General features: G+C 32.0%; 1 protein-coding gene across 1 annotated transcript in view; it reads left to right on the plus strand.

Moving 5' to 3' along the window:
- ERCC6L2 (ERCC excision repair 6 like 2) overlaps positions 1–19600 on the plus strand; it is a 118365-nt gene that overhangs the window by 11453 nt on the left and 87312 nt on the right. Inside the window, exons 3-4 of the mRNA XM_020289244.2 lie at positions 8948–9070; positions 15931–16124. Coding sequence (XP_020144833.2) covers positions 8948–9070; positions 15931–16124 — 317 coding nt within the window. The remainder of the gene's footprint in view (positions 1–8947; positions 9071–15930; positions 16125–19600) is intronic.

The following is a 19600-nucleotide window of genomic DNA, read 5'->3' on the forward strand; positions in this document are numbered from 1 at the left end:
TTTTACTATTCTAGAGGTGACTGATTTAAATATTTATTTTTGTTCTTTTCATCTGTAAACAATTTTAGAACTATTACACAATAAAACGTTTTTTTAATTGCAGATTAGTTTGGTAAACCTTCATTGTAAGTTTGTCATCCATCTTTTGTGAATTAAAATTTTGATAGACCTCTACTGTGACAGTATGGTGTGATAAGATGGCTGGGTCTCCTTCTAAAATATGTATTGCCTTTGCCTTCTCAGAGTTGGGGCCAGATGACAGAGACTACATTTCCTGGATCTCCTTGCCTGTCAGGGGCTTGTGACAGGGTCTGGCCAATAGAAAAAAGGTAGAAGTGATGAGTGCCATTTACAGCCATGGTCCATAAAATCCAGCTGTGCTATTCTTCACACTCTCCCTTGGCCTGTCTGCCTTTTAGATATTGACAGATTACTGATAGTATTATTCAATAATTAATATTATTAATATCTATGAATATATATTAATTAGTATAATTAATATATAGGTAAGAGTTTGTCAGTGGTTTAGTTGGTTTCTCTGGCTACTATGTATTCTCTACTAAAGTCAACTCTTTTATTTCAACTTACTTTTTTTGGGGTAGGTGGATGAGTAATGTTAGGACGTAGTATAGATTATTTAAATGAGGTACAGAGATATAACAAAATCATTAGTAGATTTAGTGAATTGAATAAAGATGATCTGTAATTAGAGTCTGTAAATTTAGTCACCTTCTATGAAACATCTTCCAAAGAACTGAGATTCTTAAATAAATAAAAGATATAATTCACATATCTTTATTTCAGGGAATTTCACACAAGGTTAGAATTAAGGTTGTATATCATATTGCTTAGATGAACAGATTGAATTATCAATCATCACAATTAGGAATGTGATTTTCCTATAATGAAGTAATCCATAGGTGAGTTGAGAGCAAATCAGTGGATTATACTGCCTCTTTTAAATTGTTACAATATCTAGTAGATATCTTTTGTCTTTTTAGTAGCCTTTGAGGACCAGTTGCCTAAAACTAAAAAGAATATATGTATCACTGTGTGTGTGTGTGTATGTGTGTGTCTTTAATTAAGGTATAATTACAAACAGTAAAATGCACAGATCTTAAGTTTAAAGTTCAATGAGTTTTGACAAATATATATATCTGTGTAATTAATATGCTAATCAAGATATAGAACAATTCTCTCACCCTAAAAAGTTTCCTCTTGTCCTTTTCCAGTCAATATCCCCATTATCTAAACTTTTAATTATAAATACCCTGTGATTCAGTTTTAAATTATATTCTAAGAGATGGTCAGAACCCAAAATGTTATGAATATTTACATCAAGGAACTGGGTAAATTCTAAACTTAGATTACATATTTTTGAATATAAAACATAAATAACTTTAAAAATACTTATAAAGAGGAAATTATGGGCATGCATCAAAGATCATCTACTTAGTGGAAATTTAAAATATTTAAATTGTCCAATGCTTAAATTCAGTCATTTGTGGAATATCTTTTCTGTTTCCTTTAATTTATTCTCTACATCAGCCAGTTTGCTCACTTTAATCTCTTACTGGATTCTTCAGTAACTTTATTTACTTTATTTTCTGTTTATCTGTTTATTTTTTTCTCTACCACACTCCTTAAATGCATCTCATAACCACCCCTTCACCTCTGCCCTCTGCCTCCCACCCCCCATATCAGCCAGATTCCACACTACTGAATGATAGAAATAGCCTTTCATCTAGACTATTCCAGCACCTAGCACAGTGCCTGGCAGTAGTAGGTAATAATATATTTTTTACTGAATGTATTACTGAATTTTAAGTTGTGTTGGGTAAAAAGTTTGTTTATGTTGTTATAATTTTATTGTTCCTATTTGCCAGGCTCTATGATAGATACTTTCCTTAAACATCCATGTTAATTAGTCGTTATTGCCTCCATTTTATTGATGAAAAAAATATTGAAATTTATATCAAGATTATGTAAATTGCCCAAGATCACATAGCTAGTAGAAAGCTGGTTAATCAAGCTCCAAAGTCTTTGCTATTATATAACTCTTGCAAATTTTATGAATATTTTAATGAATATCTTAAGATTGGGGAAAGTTTTGATGATCTTATATATCATTATTTTATAATCTTTTAGGCAACATAATTTGCCCAAAATCTACTTTGTTTATTGTATTATACGAGATTGTCCACAAGGAGCAAAGCCTCTTAAAGGAACGATGCTACAAAAATAGCTACTGTTTACTGAATCATTGATATTTACTAGCTTGACATTTTATATATATGTTTTACTTTTTTCAAGAACAGAAATAATTTTGATTACACCATAATACACAAATGCATTCTTACACAAATGTAAGCTATAGCTTTTTATTGAAGTCCACACAATATAAATTAACCATTTTAAAGTGTTTAATTCAGGGCATTTAGTGTATTCACAGTATTGTGTAACCCTCATCTCTCTTCTAGTTTTAAAACTTTTTCATCAAACCAGAAGACCACCTTATATCCATTAAGTAACCACTCTTCATTTTTCTGTCTGTACAGATTTGCTTATTCTGAGTATTTCATATAAAAAGCATCATATAATATTTGACCTTTTGTGTCTGGTTTCATTCACTTAGTGTAATGTTTTTGAGGCCCATCCAAGTTTTACCATGTGTTAGTAGTAGACTGAGTAATATTCCATTGTATGTGTACAAAGGCTGTCCAGGAAGTATCCAGTCACATAATGTGAAAATTACATATTAACAATGGCTGGATACTTTCTGACAGCCTTCACATAACACAATTTGTTTATCCATTCATCACTTGGTAGACATTTGGGTTTCTACCTTTTGGCTATAAAAGAACTATAAATATTCATGTACAAACATTTCTCTTGTATGTATACCTAGGATGGAAATTACTGGGTTATGTGGTAATTCTGTGTTTCATTTTTTGAGCATCTGCTATACCATTTTCCACAATGGCTATACCATTTTACATTTCCACCAACAATTCTTGCTTCTTTACATCATTGTCAACACTTGTTATTTTCTGTTTTCTTTATTATAACTATCCTAGTAAGTGTGAAGTGGTATCTTCTTATGGTTTTGGTTTGCATTTCTATAAGGGCCAGTGATGTTGAACATCTTTCCATGGGCTTTTTGGCCATTTGTGTATCTTTTTTGGAGAAATGTTTATTCAAGTCTTTGGGTTGTTTGTTCTTTTTTATTGTTGAATTGTAAGAATTTTTTATATATTTTGTATACTAAACTTTGGGGACAAGAGTGAATTTATTACTCTATTTTTAAATGCTAGTCCACCTGACTAACCCTGAGTCAGGAATACCTCCAGAATGTCTAGTTGGTGTGTTACTCTTTATGTAGGAAAACATGTTCACTGTAAGTTTCACCTTTACTTCAAAACAACCCTTGATGTTGGTGCACTGTGACACCAGCAGCATTCTTGTAGCTACCTACACATGTCTTCCAGAACACATATGCTTTTCCCCCCAGATGTAAACCCTGGGATGGGTGGTGGTGGTGCAGAATCTGCCTGTCTTGTGGCCACCCAAGACCATGCTTCTGTCCATAAGTTCCCATGATAAATCATAATATACTGACAAACTGGATTTGTCTGCCTCATTCTTTGGTTTCTCAGTTTTTTCAGCATTTGGGGGTCACCTTGCACATGTATCCCTTTGATGGAACATAAACTCTTACCAGATATATGACTTGCAAATATTTTCTCCCATTCTTTAGGTTTTCTTTTCACTTTCTTGCCATTGTACTTCAATGCACAAAAGTTTTAAGTTTTATGAAGTCCAGTTTATTTTTAATTTTGTTGAATAAGCTTTAATTTTTATGAATGTATATATAAATAAATAAGACCATTCTTTCTGTTGGTTATTCTGCTCCTTGCTTTTTTAATTTAAACGTAGCTTTTGGAGATCTTTCTACGTTTGTACATAAAAATCTATCACATACGTTTAAATTATCTCATCCCATAGAATAGATGTTCTATAATTTATTTAACCATTTTGCTAGGGGAGAAGGGCTTTTGGGTTGTGGCCTATTTTAGGGTATGATAAATAGTGAATATCTGTAGGATAGATTGCTAAAGTCAAATTTTTGGGTGAAATGTATTTGTACTTTGAATTTTGATAGTGACTGTCAACTTGCCCTCCATTGAACATAGTTAATTGAACATTGAACAATGGTTAATCTTTTCTATTCCAAAAGAATTAATCTTTTCCATTTCCCCCAACATACTTTTTCTGATCGGTGTTGAATTTTAAGGCAATCAATTTTATCTGTATTTTCTTTCATGGTTAGCATTTGTAGTGTTCTGAGACATCTTTCTATATCCCGAGGTCATGAAAACATCCTCTCCTATCTTCCAGTCACTTTACTGTTTTAACCTTCACATTTAGGTTTATACCTCCTGGCATTGATTTAAGTGTGTGCTGTGAGGTAGACCTCATTTCATTTTTTTCCATAGATATCTAATTGTCCTAGCAGTTTTTATTGAAAAGACCATCTTGTTCCACTACCTTGCCATGCCACCTTTGTTGTAAATAAAGTGTCCATATATTTATGGGTCTGTTTCTGATCCTTTTATACTGTGCCATTTTTCAATTTGACTATCCTTATAGCCAATTTTGTATTGATTACTTTCTTTCTATCCCTTGTCTGTTTTTGTCCCTTTGCATTTCTGTGTAAAGTTTGAATTAGTTTGCCAAGTTCCATGAACAATCTGTTGGGATTTTGATTGGGATTGTGGATTTCCATTGTATTGAACTGTGTTGAATTTATAGCTCAGTTTGGGAAGATCTGATAAAATTTTAATAATTCACTAACATAGTATATCACTCCAGTTATTTAGATCTTTAATTTCTGTCAGTGTTGTATATTTTTGTGTGGAGACCTTACACATATTTTGTTTAAGTTCATTTCTAATTATAATTTTGATGCTATTGTCAGTGAATTTTTTTTTCATTTAGTTTCCCAGGGGTTTTTTGCTGGTACAGTAGTGTATAAAAAATATATATATATATTTTGTTTATATATAATTATAAAATATAATATATAATATATATAATTTTATATACATATTATAAAATATATATATTATAAAATATATAATATATATATTTTGTTTGTTTGTTTTGTTTTGTTTTCCCTAGGACACAGTCTTGCTCTGTCCCCCAGGCTAGAGTGCAGTGTCCTGATCATAGTTCACTGTAGCATTGAATTCATGGGCTCAAGTAATCTTCCTGCCTCAGACTCCTGAGTAGCTAGGACTATTAGGTGCGAGCCATAGCGCCTGGCTAATTTTTAATTTCTTTTTTCTTTTTTCTTTTTTTTGGCTATGGCTAGTCTCAAACTCCTGGCCTCAAGCCATCCTTCTGCCTTGGCCTCCTAAAGTACTGGGATTAGAGGTATGACCCACCACACCTGGCCTCAAAATTTATTTTTATATATTGACCTCATATCCTGTTACTTTGCTAAATTCTTCACTTGTTACTTCTAGTAGTTGTTTTGTAGGTGCCTTAGGATTTTCTGTGTAAATAATCATGTCACCCACAAATAGGTACAGTTTTACTTCTTTAATCTTTATGCATTTTATATCTTTTTCTTGTCTTATTTCACTGGCTAGGTAGAACTTCAGTACAATTTGAATACAAGTAGTAAAAGTAACATCCTTAATTTATTCCTGATCTTAGGGGGGGAAAGCATTCAGTATTTTAACGTTAACTATGATATTAATTGTGGGCTTTTCATAGTTTCTTTTATGATATTCAGGATGTTTCCTCTGAGTCCTAATTTCTGAGATTTTTTATAGTGAATGTATATTGAATTTATAAAATACTTTTTTTACATCATTAAGATGATAATATGGCTTTTCTCTTTCGTTCTGTTAATACATTATTATATTATATGAATCAATATGATTTATATTAATTGTTTTTTTATAATTGTGGGATAAACACAATTTGGTCATGATGTATTATTTTTATATATTGCTGGATTCAACTGGCTAAAATTTTAAAAATTTTTGCATTGATGTTTTCTATATATATTGGTCTCTAATTTTCTTATGTTTATCTGGTTTTGGTATCAGAGTTATGCAGCATTCATAAAAATGAATTGGGAAATATTCCTTTCTCTGTTTTCTGAGTTTGTGTAAAATTTGTGTTGTTTTATCCTTAAATACTTGGTAGAATTTAGTAGAGGAACTGTTTATTCCTGGAGTTTTTTTAAGGGAAAGTTTTTGATAATAAGTTCAATTACTTTAACAAATATTAGGTTATTCAGATTTTTTATTTTTTGCAGTATCAGTTTTGGTAAGTTTTATTTTTCAAAGAACTTATCTACTTCATTGAAATTGTAAAATTGAGTGGCATAAAGTTGTTCACGATATTCCTTTATTATTCTTTTAATGTTTGTAGAATCTGAGTGATACCTCTATCCATTAATAGAGATATTTTTGTGTTTTTTCTATTTTATTCTTGATTAGCATAACTTGGGATTTATTAATTTTGTTGATCTTTTCAAACAACTAACTTTTAGCTTTGTGAATTTTCACTGTTGTTTGTTTGGTATTTCATTGATTTTTGTCATTATTTCCCTCTTGCATACTTCAGATATATTTTGCTCTTCATTTTCTAGTTTATTAAGGTAAAACCTTATGTCATTAATTTCTTACATGTTTTCTTTTGCTCTAAATTTCCCTCTGGACGTTGCTTTATTTGTATCTCACAAATTTTGTTATGTTGTATTTTCATTTTCATATAATTTAAAATATTTTCTAATATTCCTTGTGATTTTTTTCTTTGATCCTTGGGTTATTTACAACTATGTGTTTGATTTGCCAGTACTTACCTTTTATTCATTTTAGATGTTTTCCTTGTAAATGGCACATATATTTTATGTGTCTAACAATAATAATTTGTGTTTTACTTAGAACATTTAGTCCATATCTGTGTAATGTGCTTCTAATATATTTGGATTTAAACCTCATATTTTACTAATTTCTTTTTATTTGTTCCATGTAATCTATGTTTATTTTCTTCCTCCTTTTGCCTCCTTTTAGATCTAATATAAATTAGTACTTATATTTCCTCCTGGACAGCATAAGGACCTCAGAGGATTATAATTCCACTTGTGTTCTTTCTGACTCATATACATTTGTCATAGTTTTTTTTGTTGTTGTTGTTATTTATTTACTGAATGATTTACTGAATGATTCATTGAGACAAGGTCTCACTCTGTTGCCTGGGCTAAACTCACTCTAACTTCAAACTCCTGGACAGCCTCAGCCTCCCAAGTAGCTGGGACTACAGGTGCGTGCCACCACACCCGACTACTTTTTCAATTTTTTTGTAGAGCCAGGGTCTCACTCTTGCTCAGGCTAGTCTGGAACTCCTGGGGTCAAGTGATCCTCCCATCTTGTCCTCCCATGGTGCTAGGATTATAGGCGTGAGCCACTGTGCCCAGCCTGTGATAGCTTGTTAATTCTGTTATTTGATCCCAACAAATATTATTATAAATTATTATTTTATAGTGTCAGTATAAATTTACATTTTCTATATATTTACCATTTTTTGTTGGTCTTAATTTTTTTCCCTGTATCATGGGTCTTCTATTTAGGACCATTTTCCTTATGTCTGAAAACATTCTTTAGTTATTTTCTTTAGTGTGGCTCTTTTGGTGATAAATTGACTCAGGTTTTTGTTATCTGAAAATCTTTACCCTTCATTTTTTAGTATTGTCACTGGGTATAAAAATCTAGTTGCTTTTATTTTCTTTAGGGCTTTGGAAATATTCCATTGTATAGTGTCTTCCATTGTTTTTGCTGCTTTTAATATTATTCTTCTGTCTTGAGTTTTTTTTCTATGAAGCACCTACGTGTGGATTTTGTTTGATTTTTGTTTTTGTTTTGTTTCATTTCTTGGCTTGGTGTTGTTAGTAGATCTTGAGTCTATGAGTTTTTAAATCAGTTTTTAAAAGTGTTCAGCTTTTATTTCTCCAAATACTGCCCTGTACCATTCCTTTTCTTCTATCATTTGGGATTCAGATTATAGATATCCCTACCCATGTTAAAAATATTTTTTTCTACAGTTTTTCTAATTCTCTCATAGTTTTTTCTTTAGGTTTAAATATTTGTTATTTATTTTTATAAGATAATGATTAATTCTTTTCTCTCATATGGATACTTCATGTACCTTTCCCCCCAATCTTTAAAACAACCCTGCCAATATTATTTTTTGCCATTTTTATGGTACTATTTAGAGAGGTTAACTACCTTGCCCAAGTTCACAAGGCTGCCAGGCAACCAGAGGTAAAATTTGTTCCAAAGTCTAATTGATTCAATATTTCTTGCTCTCTATTATATGAGGTTTGATTCTTTTTTAAAATCTGTCTTTCTCACTTGATTTTTGGAGAATAGCTGTTATTCAAAATGGCGTGTATTAATATAGTGATGAATAGTCTATCTTAAAGTAACATTCTATCATTCCACCTATATTTATTAGATAGAAGTGCACAAATTTATGAGCCAAATATTATCCTCCTTAAGGAGTTTATTTTCTACAAGGAAAGAAGAATGTATACAGTTTATTCTAATAGAGGATATGAAGAGATAGTTTCCATGGATAGAAACAAATAAGAAGGTAATGTCCCAGGTGATGGAATTAAGAAAGAATTCATTGGGTAGGTAGAACTTATAGAAAAGTTGATAATGTGGGGATTTTTTTATTGTGTTTAAGGGTAACAAATATTTGTGTGTTATTACCAATAAAGAAAACCAATACTGGTGTTTTATGTTATATCCTTCCCCTTAACAAGTCTATTTGTACATACTTTGTCACTAAGTGGGTAGTCATGTAAGCAGTGAAATTTTGTACATCACATTATACATAGTGATTAAAAAAGTCTTTTTTTTTCCAGGTTATTTCATTTTTGGCTGCAGTTTTGCATAAAAAGGGAACTCGTGAGGATATTGAAAACAACATGCCAGAGTTTTTACTAAGAAGTATGAAAAAGGAATCCCCTTCATCAACAGCAAAAAAGGTAAAGTATCTAGAAATATTCCACCCATGAAGCTGGCATTCAAAAGCATATAAAAACTGGCTGGCAAAAGCATATAGAAACTTTTAAATATCATACATTATAGTATAAATTTTAAAATAAGAATTTAAAGATGTTATTAAAATATTTGTTTTATAGGCCTGATTTTTAAAGGATTACCAATTTTATGCTCAAGTTAAAATTTCATTGACTCTCAGAATGGCAAAATATAATTTTAGATTGAGCTGGTTTTGGGGTTTCAGCCTGTTGGTTGGGTGGATTTACATGATTTACTTTGATTAATTTGTTAAACTTTTATATATATATAAAGTTGAAGTCTTCATTATATTGTTTTTTATTTATGTGAGAATGAAATGGAGATTGTTATAGATACTGGTAACAAAGGTGTGTCACTGATATTTAAAGGTGCTTAAGAGACTAATTACATCCCCAAAATATGAAACAAATTATTTTTTAAAATTAAATTAAATTTTAAAAATTTATCTCAAAATATTAATGTTTTGTTACATGGATGCACTGTAAAATGCTGAAGTCAGGGCTTTCAGTGTGCCTGCCAGCAGGACAGTGTTCATTGTACCTGATGGGTACGTTTTTATCTCTTACCTGCCTCCAACTGTCCCCCCTTCTTAGTTTCCAGTGTCCTTTATATCTCTTTGTGCCCATGTATACCTGTTGTTTAGCTCCTAGTTATTAGTGAGAACATGTGGTGTTTGTTTTTTCATTCCTGAGATACTTAACAATTTGCTGGCAAGTTACATTATTTCATTCATTTTTATGGCTGAGTAGTACTCCATGGTGTGTATATATATCATATTTTCTTTATCTACTCATGAAATGATGGGCACTTAGGTTGATCTATATCTTTGTAACTCTGAATTGTGTTGCAATAAATGTTCGAGTCAGGTGTCTTTTTGATAAAAAGATTTCTTTTCCTTTAGGTAGATGCTCAATAGTGAGATTGCTGGATCAAATTGTAGGTCTACTTTTAGCTCTTTGAGGAATCTCCATACGGTTTTCCATAGAGGTTGTACCAATTTGCAGTCCTACCAACAGTTTATTGTGTTCCTTTTTCTCTGTATCCACATCAGCATCTGTTGTTTTTTTTGACTTTTTAACAATGGCCAGTCTGACAAGGGTAAGGTGGTATCTTACTATGGTTTTAATTCACATTTCCCTGATTATTAGTGATGTTGAACATTTTTTTCATGTTTCTTGGTCATTTGTCTATCTTCTTTTATAAAAATTCTGTTCATGTCTTTTGCCCACTTTTTGATGGCGTTGTTTGTTTTTTTCTTGCTGTTTTGTTTGAGTTCCTTGTAGATTCTGGATATTAGTCCATTGTCAGATATATATAGTTTGTGAGTACTTTTTCCCATTCTGTAGGTTGCCTGTTTACTCTGTTGATTATTTCCTTTGCTGTATAGGAGCCTTTTAATTTAATTAGGTCTCATCTATTTATTTTTGTTGCTGCTGCATTTGCCTTTGGGGTCTTAGTCATAAATTCCTTGCCTAGGCCTATGTATAGAAGAGGATTTTTGTACATTTTTTAGAATTTTTATGGTTTCATGCCTTACATTTAAGTCTTTACTCCCTCTTGAATTAATTTTTGTATGTGGCTAGAGATGAGTCCTGCTTCATTCTTCTTCATGTGGATAACCAATTTTCCCAGCATCATTTATTAAATAGGGAGTCCTTTCACCAGTGTATGATTTTGTCTGCTTTGTCAAAGATCAGTTGATCATAACTATATGGTTTTATTTCTGGGTTCTCTATTCTGTTCCATTGGTCTATGTCTCTACCATTCCCATACTGTTTTGGTTACTTGAACTTCTGGCCTCAAGTGAGCCTCCTGCCTCAGCCTCCCAGAGTGCTAGGATTATAGGTGTGAGCCACTCTGCTTGGTCCTGTTTTGATTACTGTACCCTTGTAGCATAATTTGAAGTTAGATAATATGATGCCTCCAGATTTGTTCTTTTTGCTTAATATTGCTTTGGCTGTTCGGGTTCTTTTTTGGTTCCAAATGAAGCTTAGGATTATTTTTTCTAGATCTGTGAAATAAGACATTGGTATTTTGATGGGAATTGCATTTAATCTCTATGTTGTTTTGGGCAGAATGGACATTTTAATGATGTTGCTTCTACTAACCCATGAGCATGGAATGTTTTTTCATTTGTGTCATCTACAATATCTTTCATTAGTGTTTTATAGTTCTCTTTGTAGAGATCTTTCACCTCCTTAGTTAAGTATATTACTAAGTATTTTATTTTCTTTGTAGCTATTGTAAATGGCATTGAGTCCTTGATTTGACTCTCAGCTTGACTGTTATTAGCATATAGAAATGCTACTGATTTGTGTACGTTGATTTTATAACCTGAGACTTTACTAAATTTATTTATCTATTCTAGGAGTCTTTTGATGGAGTCTTTAGGATGTTCTAGATATAAGGTCATACCATCGGCAAATGGGGATAGTTTGATTTCTTCTTTCCTGATTTAGATGCCCTTTATTTCTTTCTCTTGCCTCATTGCTCTGGCTTGAAATTCCAGTACTATGTTGAATAGAAGTGGTGGTGACATTGGGCCCTCTTGTCTTGTGTCAGTTCTTAGGGGGAATGCTTTTAACTTTTCCCCATTCAGTATGATGTTGGCTGTGGATTTCTCATATATGGCTTTTATAATTTCGAGGTACATTCCTTCTATGCTTTGTTTGTTGAGAGTTTTTATCCAGAGAGGGTGCTGGATTTTATCGAATACTTTTTCTCCATCTATTGATATGATCATATGGTCTTTGTTTTTGCTTTTGTTTGTGTGGTGTCACATTTGTTGATTTACTTATGTTGATTTATCCTTGCATCCCTGGGATGAAACCCACTTGATCATAGTGAATAATGTTTTTAATGTACTGTTGAATTTGGTTCGCTGGTATCTCACTGAGGAATTTTGCATCAGTGTTCATAAGAGATCTTGGTCCGTAGTTTTCTTTTTTTGTTGTGTCCTCTAAAAGTATGAAATGAACTCTGCCAATACCAAGAAGCTGGATTCAGAAAGACTAGGTCATTGCTTGTCTCTGCCTCTGCCCATGTGGCTGTGAATGCTAATCATATTCATACTTTGGCTTTCTCCTAAATTAATGTATGCTTATGAATATCTTACAGACAATCTTATAAAAATAATAGATTTCTAATAAAACAATGAAATATTAAAAAAAGTTTATTATATTTTTATGTTCTCAGTATCCAGGAAACTGGATAGGAGAAGTGATTTTATAAAATCTTTATTATATTATGGTAATAAACTACTGACCACAGTTTTAAAACAGAAGCTCTTTTATACGAGTGTTATATATAAGATTGCCGAGAAGTCCAAGTTTACTCTTGTCTGTCACAAGGACCATTTCAGTGCAAAATTTTGAGACATATTGGCTTAAGGGATTATAATTGTTATTTTGCATTTTCTTATTATTTTTAATAGCATAAATGCATCCTGAGTGTCAGATTCAATGTGATCCTAAAGAATATAATGATTCTTAATGTCTTTTAAGTATTTAAGAGTTCAAGTACTGTTTTTAGCCCTGGACTTGGTTATTCTTGGTTTTAAATATCAGGGCAGAGCTTATATATTTCTCATATGCCACTTATGATAGCAGACAGGGAGAGAAAAAAAAGGGAAAGATAATATTTTAAATGTTTAAAGATATTTTAAATATTTTAGAAAGAACAAGAATGGGAGAAGGAAAGAGAAAGTAAAGGAAGATATTCATTTGATGGTGTGATTAAAATGTATTAATAGCTACCTCGGTTGACACTAGTGCTTTACCTTTCTTCTTTCTTTTCTTCCTTTCTTTTCTCTTTCTTTCTCTCTCTCTCTTTCTCCATACACACACACATACACACACACCCACACACACACCCATATTGATACATATATAGTTGTCCCTTGGTATTCATTGGTTCCACAATCTCCTGTGTATACCAAAATCCGTGAATGTTCATGTCTTTGATATAAAATGGCATAGTATTTACATATAACCTATGCATATCCTCCCATATACTTTAAATCATCTCTAGATTACTTATAATACCAACACAAGGTAAGTTCTATGTAAATAGTTGTTATACTATATTCATTAGGGTATGATAAAAAGTCTCTACATGTTCAGTACAGGCACAATTTTTTTTTCAAATATTTCCTCCTTGGTTGGTTAAATCTGCAAAACCCACAGATCTGGAGGGCCAACTGTATATGTAAATTCCTTGGTATAATGTACACTGCTATTATTCTACCTTTTTCAGTTTCTCTCTCTTTCTCTCTCTTCTTTCCTTTCTTTTTCTTTGTTTTGGGGTAAGTTTTGCTCTATTGCCCAAGCTGGAGTGCAATGGTGTGATCATAGCTCATTGCAGTCTCAAACTCCTAGGTTCAAGTGATCCTGCTGCCTGAGCCTCTCAAGTAGCTGGGCCTACAGGCACAGGCCACCATACCCAACTAACTTAAAAAATTGTTTTGTAGAGACAGGGTTTTACTATATTGCCTGGGCTGTCCTTGAATTCCTGACCTCACGTGATCATGTCACCTTGGCCTTCCAAAGTACTGGGATTACAGGCGTGAGCCACCATGCCTGGCCCAGTTGATTTTTCAATTCGTTTATTTTCAGTTGTTCTTGTGTTCTAATAAAGTCCATAAAAGATATAAATGTTCCTTTGAGTAACACTTTGGCCGCATTCCATAGTTTTTTATATGTAGTGTTTTTGTTAGTCTTTTCTAAATTATCTGTGACCCTAATTTTTGTTCTTTTTTACCCAACTACTATTTAAAAGAGACATTTTTAAATTTCCAAGTAAATGGATATTATTAGGGCAGGGAGTAATGGGAGGGCTTAGCCTTTGTTGATGATTTCTAGTTTTGTTGCATCAGATAATGCAGCCTTGATATTTTCTTTGTGGTTAAAGACATGGTCAAGTGTTTTTAATGCTCTGATATTGTGTATTGTGTAGTCTCTGTTATTTTGAAATGTTTGCTTATATTGTGTATTCTTTGTTATTATGACCACATTGTTCTATATATTTCTACTTAATCATGCTTGTTAATTGGATTGTTAAAACTCTCAGTGCTATTATGATTTTCTTTTTGTCTATTTGGGCAACTGGATCTGGAGAGAAATATATTAAATTTTCCTGCTGTGACTTTGAGTTTGTTTACTTCTCTCTTTGTATCAGTTTTTGCATAACATTTTCAATTAAATCTTATTTTATAAATTTTGTGTGCTTACATATTATTCTCATACTGATTGATAGATTATCTGCCTGTAGAATTCTAATTCAAAATTTTCTTTTATACTTGACTCAAATCATTTTCTTTTTTTTTTTTTTTTTAGTTGGCCAATTAATTTCTTTCTATTTATAGTAGAGACGGGGGTCTCGCTCTTGCTCAGGCTGGTCTCGAACTCCTGACCTCGAGCAATCCACCCGCCTCGGCCTCCCAGAGTGCTAGGATTACAGGCGTGAGCCACCGCGCCCGGCCTTCAAATCATTTTTGTATCTTCTGTCACTTCATATTGTAGATGAGGTCCAATGTCAAACTGACTTGTTTCCTTGGAAAGGAACTTTTTGTTGCTGTTTGACAGTATTTGGGGCTTTTTCTTTATCCCTGAAATTAAAAAATTACCCTCAACCCTAACACTCACCATAGAATTTTTTCCAAATAAGTTTTGCTTTAGAAAAATATATCTAGTACTTTATGTAGGGGAAGTTGGGTACTGATGCTAGAATCAGCTTTTTTGAAGCAGATGACTGCTTCTTAAAATTAATGGCTATTATTTTTTTTGACCCAGTCCTTCCAACTGCCTCAGCTGCTGAGTTTTGTTGTTGTTGTTTTGTTTTGCTTATTGTTGTTTTTAGATTCCTTCTACGAAAATTTGGTTTTTGGGGGGAGTTTTCTTTTTTATAAAAGTAGGATGGATTGCTCAATTTTTCAGGTATGCCAGTTCTCATCTGCTCTTACACTGTTCTGATCTGCTGGTAGCACACTTTCAGGCATTCTAATACCTTTATGGATTTATTTATATATTTGTTCTTTTGTTTTATTGGCGTCAATACATACATGTGTTCAGTTACTCATTTGAACTGGAATTCAAAATTTTTATTGGGCTTACTGTGACATCCTACAGGATTTCCCAGAAGTAAATCCAAATAAAAATTATAATTTTGATGAAATTCTTAAAAGATAAAATTGTATTGGTCCATTTAAAACAAGGTGCATTTTTAAAAGACAATTTATGAAATAGAGAAGAAATAAATTCCTTTATATTTATTATGCTAATGCCAGAATCACAACAGAATCCTGAAAAATTAATGTTGGAAGTCTTTGAAAAAGGCCCTTTAATGAACTGAATGTTATAAATTAAGGAGTGGTGGGTTTGAGGTATGTGTGTATGATATGATACATCATACATACATTTAAAAACTTTTCAAGTGTGAATAAATCATCTAAGAATTTATTCATCTAAGAGTACCACTTGGCACTTGAAGTTATTATTGGGGTCCTGATTTTAGTCTTTTCTTTCTTTATGAGAGTTACTTTTCTCTTATCTCTCAATGCGTTTTTGGTAGGAGGAAATAAAAAGAGCTATTCCTTTGGACAGGTTAAGGTATCTATTTTGTCCTAATAAAAAGCTAATTATGCAACAAAGTGTTTTTGAGGGTTTTCTATGTCCAAATATAGCCAATCACTCAGTTGTATTTATTTTTATTAACTAGAGTGTCAAAATTAAGAAATAGGACTATTGATATTCTGGATTTCACTTTGGGGTTCTTTCTCATTTTAAAAAAATTTTTATTCTTCTTTTAGATGTTCTTAATAGTTGCTCCTCTTTCTGTCCTCTACAACTGGAAGGATGAATTGGACACCTGGGGATATTTCAGAGTCACTGTTTTACATGGAAACAAAAAAGACAATGAACTGATTCGTGTAAAGCAGAGGAAGTGTGAAATTGCTCTAACAACTTATGAAACGCTGCGCTTATGTCTGGATGAGCTTAACAGGTAATGGGAATAATGGGAGTGATTGCATTAATATTCTGCTTACATCAATTGTATTTATTCTTTTATATTGTGATTTTTTACAAAACTCTAAATATTCTTTAACTTCATTTAATTTTATTTCAGAATTATTGAAATATATAGTTTCAGTGTTATTCTCAGAGAATAACAATCACTGAGAAGGAAAAATCTGCATCAGGTTTTCTACGGTTTCTTATTCTATTTCTTAAACTCAATACAGGATACCCCTCCAAACAGTGCCTGTTAAAGAGTGGTAAGACTTGTCCTAAATCTCATGTACAACCTTTTATGTGTACGGTGTCTCTGAAAAAAAGACAGTAGTTTTCATAAATGATTTTAATTATGGGAATCTGTTATGAATGTAGAGTGGTAAAAAAATACATACACTCACATGTACACACACACACACACACGTTAGGAACCACTGTAGCCTAGAGTATAAGAGAGAGGTAGCTGTAGATAACACAGTGAGATAAGCAGGAAACAGATCATAAAGAGTATGGAAAGCTACTTTAGAGGATTTTGATCTTTATCCTTAGAACAATAGAGTGCTCTTGAAGTGTTTTCAGCATATTACTGATATGATATAAATGATCAGATTTGCACTTCATATAAATACCCTGGCTGCTATATGTGCCGACAGAGGACAGCCAGGTTGAATGGAAAAAGATTAACTAACAGGCTTGTTATAAGCTGAATTGTGCCCCCTGCCCCCACCTCCTGAATTTATATGTTCAGGTCCCAATATGTTAGTGTATAGTTAAATCTTACTTTTTTATCCATTATGATAGCCTTTGCCTTTTATTGGAGGTTATCTAAACCATTCGCATTGAATATAATTATTGGTAAAGTTGGATTTAGAGCTACTGTTTTTGTCAGATCTGGGATTTGATTTTATATGTTCAACTTACAAGCCAATAGGTTGGCCTGTTACTGTTTCGTGGGTGCCGCCAGGAGACAGACTAATCTGAGGCACGAAGAGGTTAAGTAACTTGTTCAAGCCTATACAGCTAAGTCAGTGGTGGACATTAGGTTTGAACCTTGACCATCTAACCCCAGACCTTGGGTTTTTAACCAATATTATACTACCCTAAAAAATGTTCTTTAGTAGATGTAATAAATTCATTTATCATAGTATCAATCATATTTTAATTATATTTTTACCTATTGCTTTAGAATGTGAGCTCTTTCATATAGGAGATTTTTATCTTTAATTTCTGTATTTCAGTACTTATTACACTTTTAGCACATAATGCTTGCTGATAAATGTTTAAGTGGTTATTTTTTCTGTGATTTTTATAAATATTAAATATGAATTCTAAAGTACGATTATGCAACTATAAATCACATATCTATAAGGTTAGAGGAACCAAAATGTTACAGGTTTTGTTATATTTATTTATTTTGTTCTATTGATGATTTTAAATGGCTTTACTTTATTTGACAGATATTTAAAATAATTTGTATTTTATCTGAGCAAATATTAAGTTATTTTTGAGAATACTGCTCTGTATTTTTATTATAGATAATTGTAGAAAAACAGACTATATAATATGAGTGAACTATACCTCTTTTTGTTATTCTTACTATATTTTTTACTTCATTTAAAATTTTATCAAGGTTATATATGCATCATTTAAAGAGCCAAATATGATATAAGGTGTTTAGTGAAAAACTGCAGTTCACTCCTGCCCTCTATTACCTTTGCCTTCAGCTTTTACTTGTCTTAGTCTTTACCTCCATATCTCTGAAGGCCATGTTTATGATACAACTTTTATATTTTTCTTTAGTTATCAGCATTATCTGTTCATTTCTTATTAAGGAAAATGAGTATTTTGCCTTTCTCTTGCTCCCTTTAGCATGACCTGGTCTGTCTATATTGCAGAGTGGGGGGACTGGTGTCTAGGAGATCCAACTCCTTAAACAAACTGTTGAACATTTACATGACTCTAGTTACCAGAGGCACCTGGTGCCACCAATTCCTAATTGTTTAAGAGCTAAAAAATATCAATCAGATTGCTCCTTGGCTTTTTCCAACACTGGCAGAGGATACTGCTTTCTCTGCTTTTGTGAGTCATCTTGTCCATGTTCTTTTCAGCTTCTAGAATTTTCTGGTTATTTTCTCCTCTCCCTTTCTCTTTGTTCTCGAGAGCTTCTGCCTTTTTTCAACTTTATATTAAGAAAATTATGAAACCTATAGAAAATTTGAAATAATGTTACATGAGGATCTATATACTCACTACTTGGGAGTCAAAAGTTGTATTTATATATATTCTAATGTTGGCAAAATGTAAGTTTGTGTGTGTGTGTGTGCGTGCATGCACATGTGTCTTTGTGTATGTACAGTTGTGGTATTGAATCATTTCAGTAACATGACATGTCACATGACAACTTTATCCCTAAGTATTTTAGCATGGATTTCCTAAATATTTTACCATCGATTTCTTTCTCATATCACGTTATCATTGTCACTTAAATTATTGTTTTAGAGGTTCATCTATATTGTAACATACTTCAGTAATTTGTTCCTTTTTATTGCTGAACAACACTATTGTATACCTTATTTTGTTTGTCTTTTCACCAGTTGATGGACATTTGGGTTGTCTTTAGTTTTTGGCTGTATGAATAATGCTGCTGTGAACATTCACATATAATTTTTTGTACCTAAGTTTTCATTTCTGTTGTATAAATACCTAGGAATGGAATTGCTGAGTCTTGTGGGTGAAAGTACATCTTTAACTTTTTAAGAAACTGCCAAACTATCTTAGAATAGTAGTTGTATGTTTCCAAAAGCAGTGTGTGAGGATTCTGGTTTCTCCACATCTTTGCCAAGACTTGATATTGTTAATGTTTTTATTATAGCCATTCTAATAGGAGTGTACTGGTATCTTATGATTTTAATTTACATTTCTCTGATAAAAAATGACGTCAAGAATCTTTTCATGTGCTTCTTTGTCATTTGCATATCTTCAAATAAGTATTTGGTGAAATGTCTATTAGACTCTTTTGCTCATCTTTTAATTGGATTGTTTTAAGTTGTGTTGAGTTGTAATAGTTCTTTATGTGTTTTGTATACATGTGTTATATCAGATTATGATTTACAAATATTTTCACTCAGTTTATAGCATGTATTTTTATTTTCTTAGTGGTATTTTGGAAGGGCAAAAGTTTTTAACTTTGGTAAAGTCCAACTTATCAAATTTTTTTAAATTGACCATACTTTTGGTGTCATATCTGAGAAATGTGTGCCTAATCCAGAGTCACAAAGGTTTTTTCTTCCAATGTCTTATAAGTTTTATTATTTTAGTTCATATTTAGGTCTATGATATATTTTGAGTTAATTTTTATGTATGGTATGAAGTAAGAGTCTGCAATTTGTGGATTTGTACTCATTAAATGATTCATACCAAATTATAGTCATTATTCTTAATGATGCTTAAATATTATAATTAGGCTGT

This window comes from Microcebus murinus, chromosome 12 (assembly GCF_040939455.1).
Source record: "Microcebus murinus isolate Inina chromosome 12, M.murinus_Inina_mat1.0, whole genome shotgun sequence".
Taxonomy (NCBI): Eukaryota; Metazoa; Chordata; class Mammalia; order Primates; family Cheirogaleidae; genus Microcebus; species Microcebus murinus.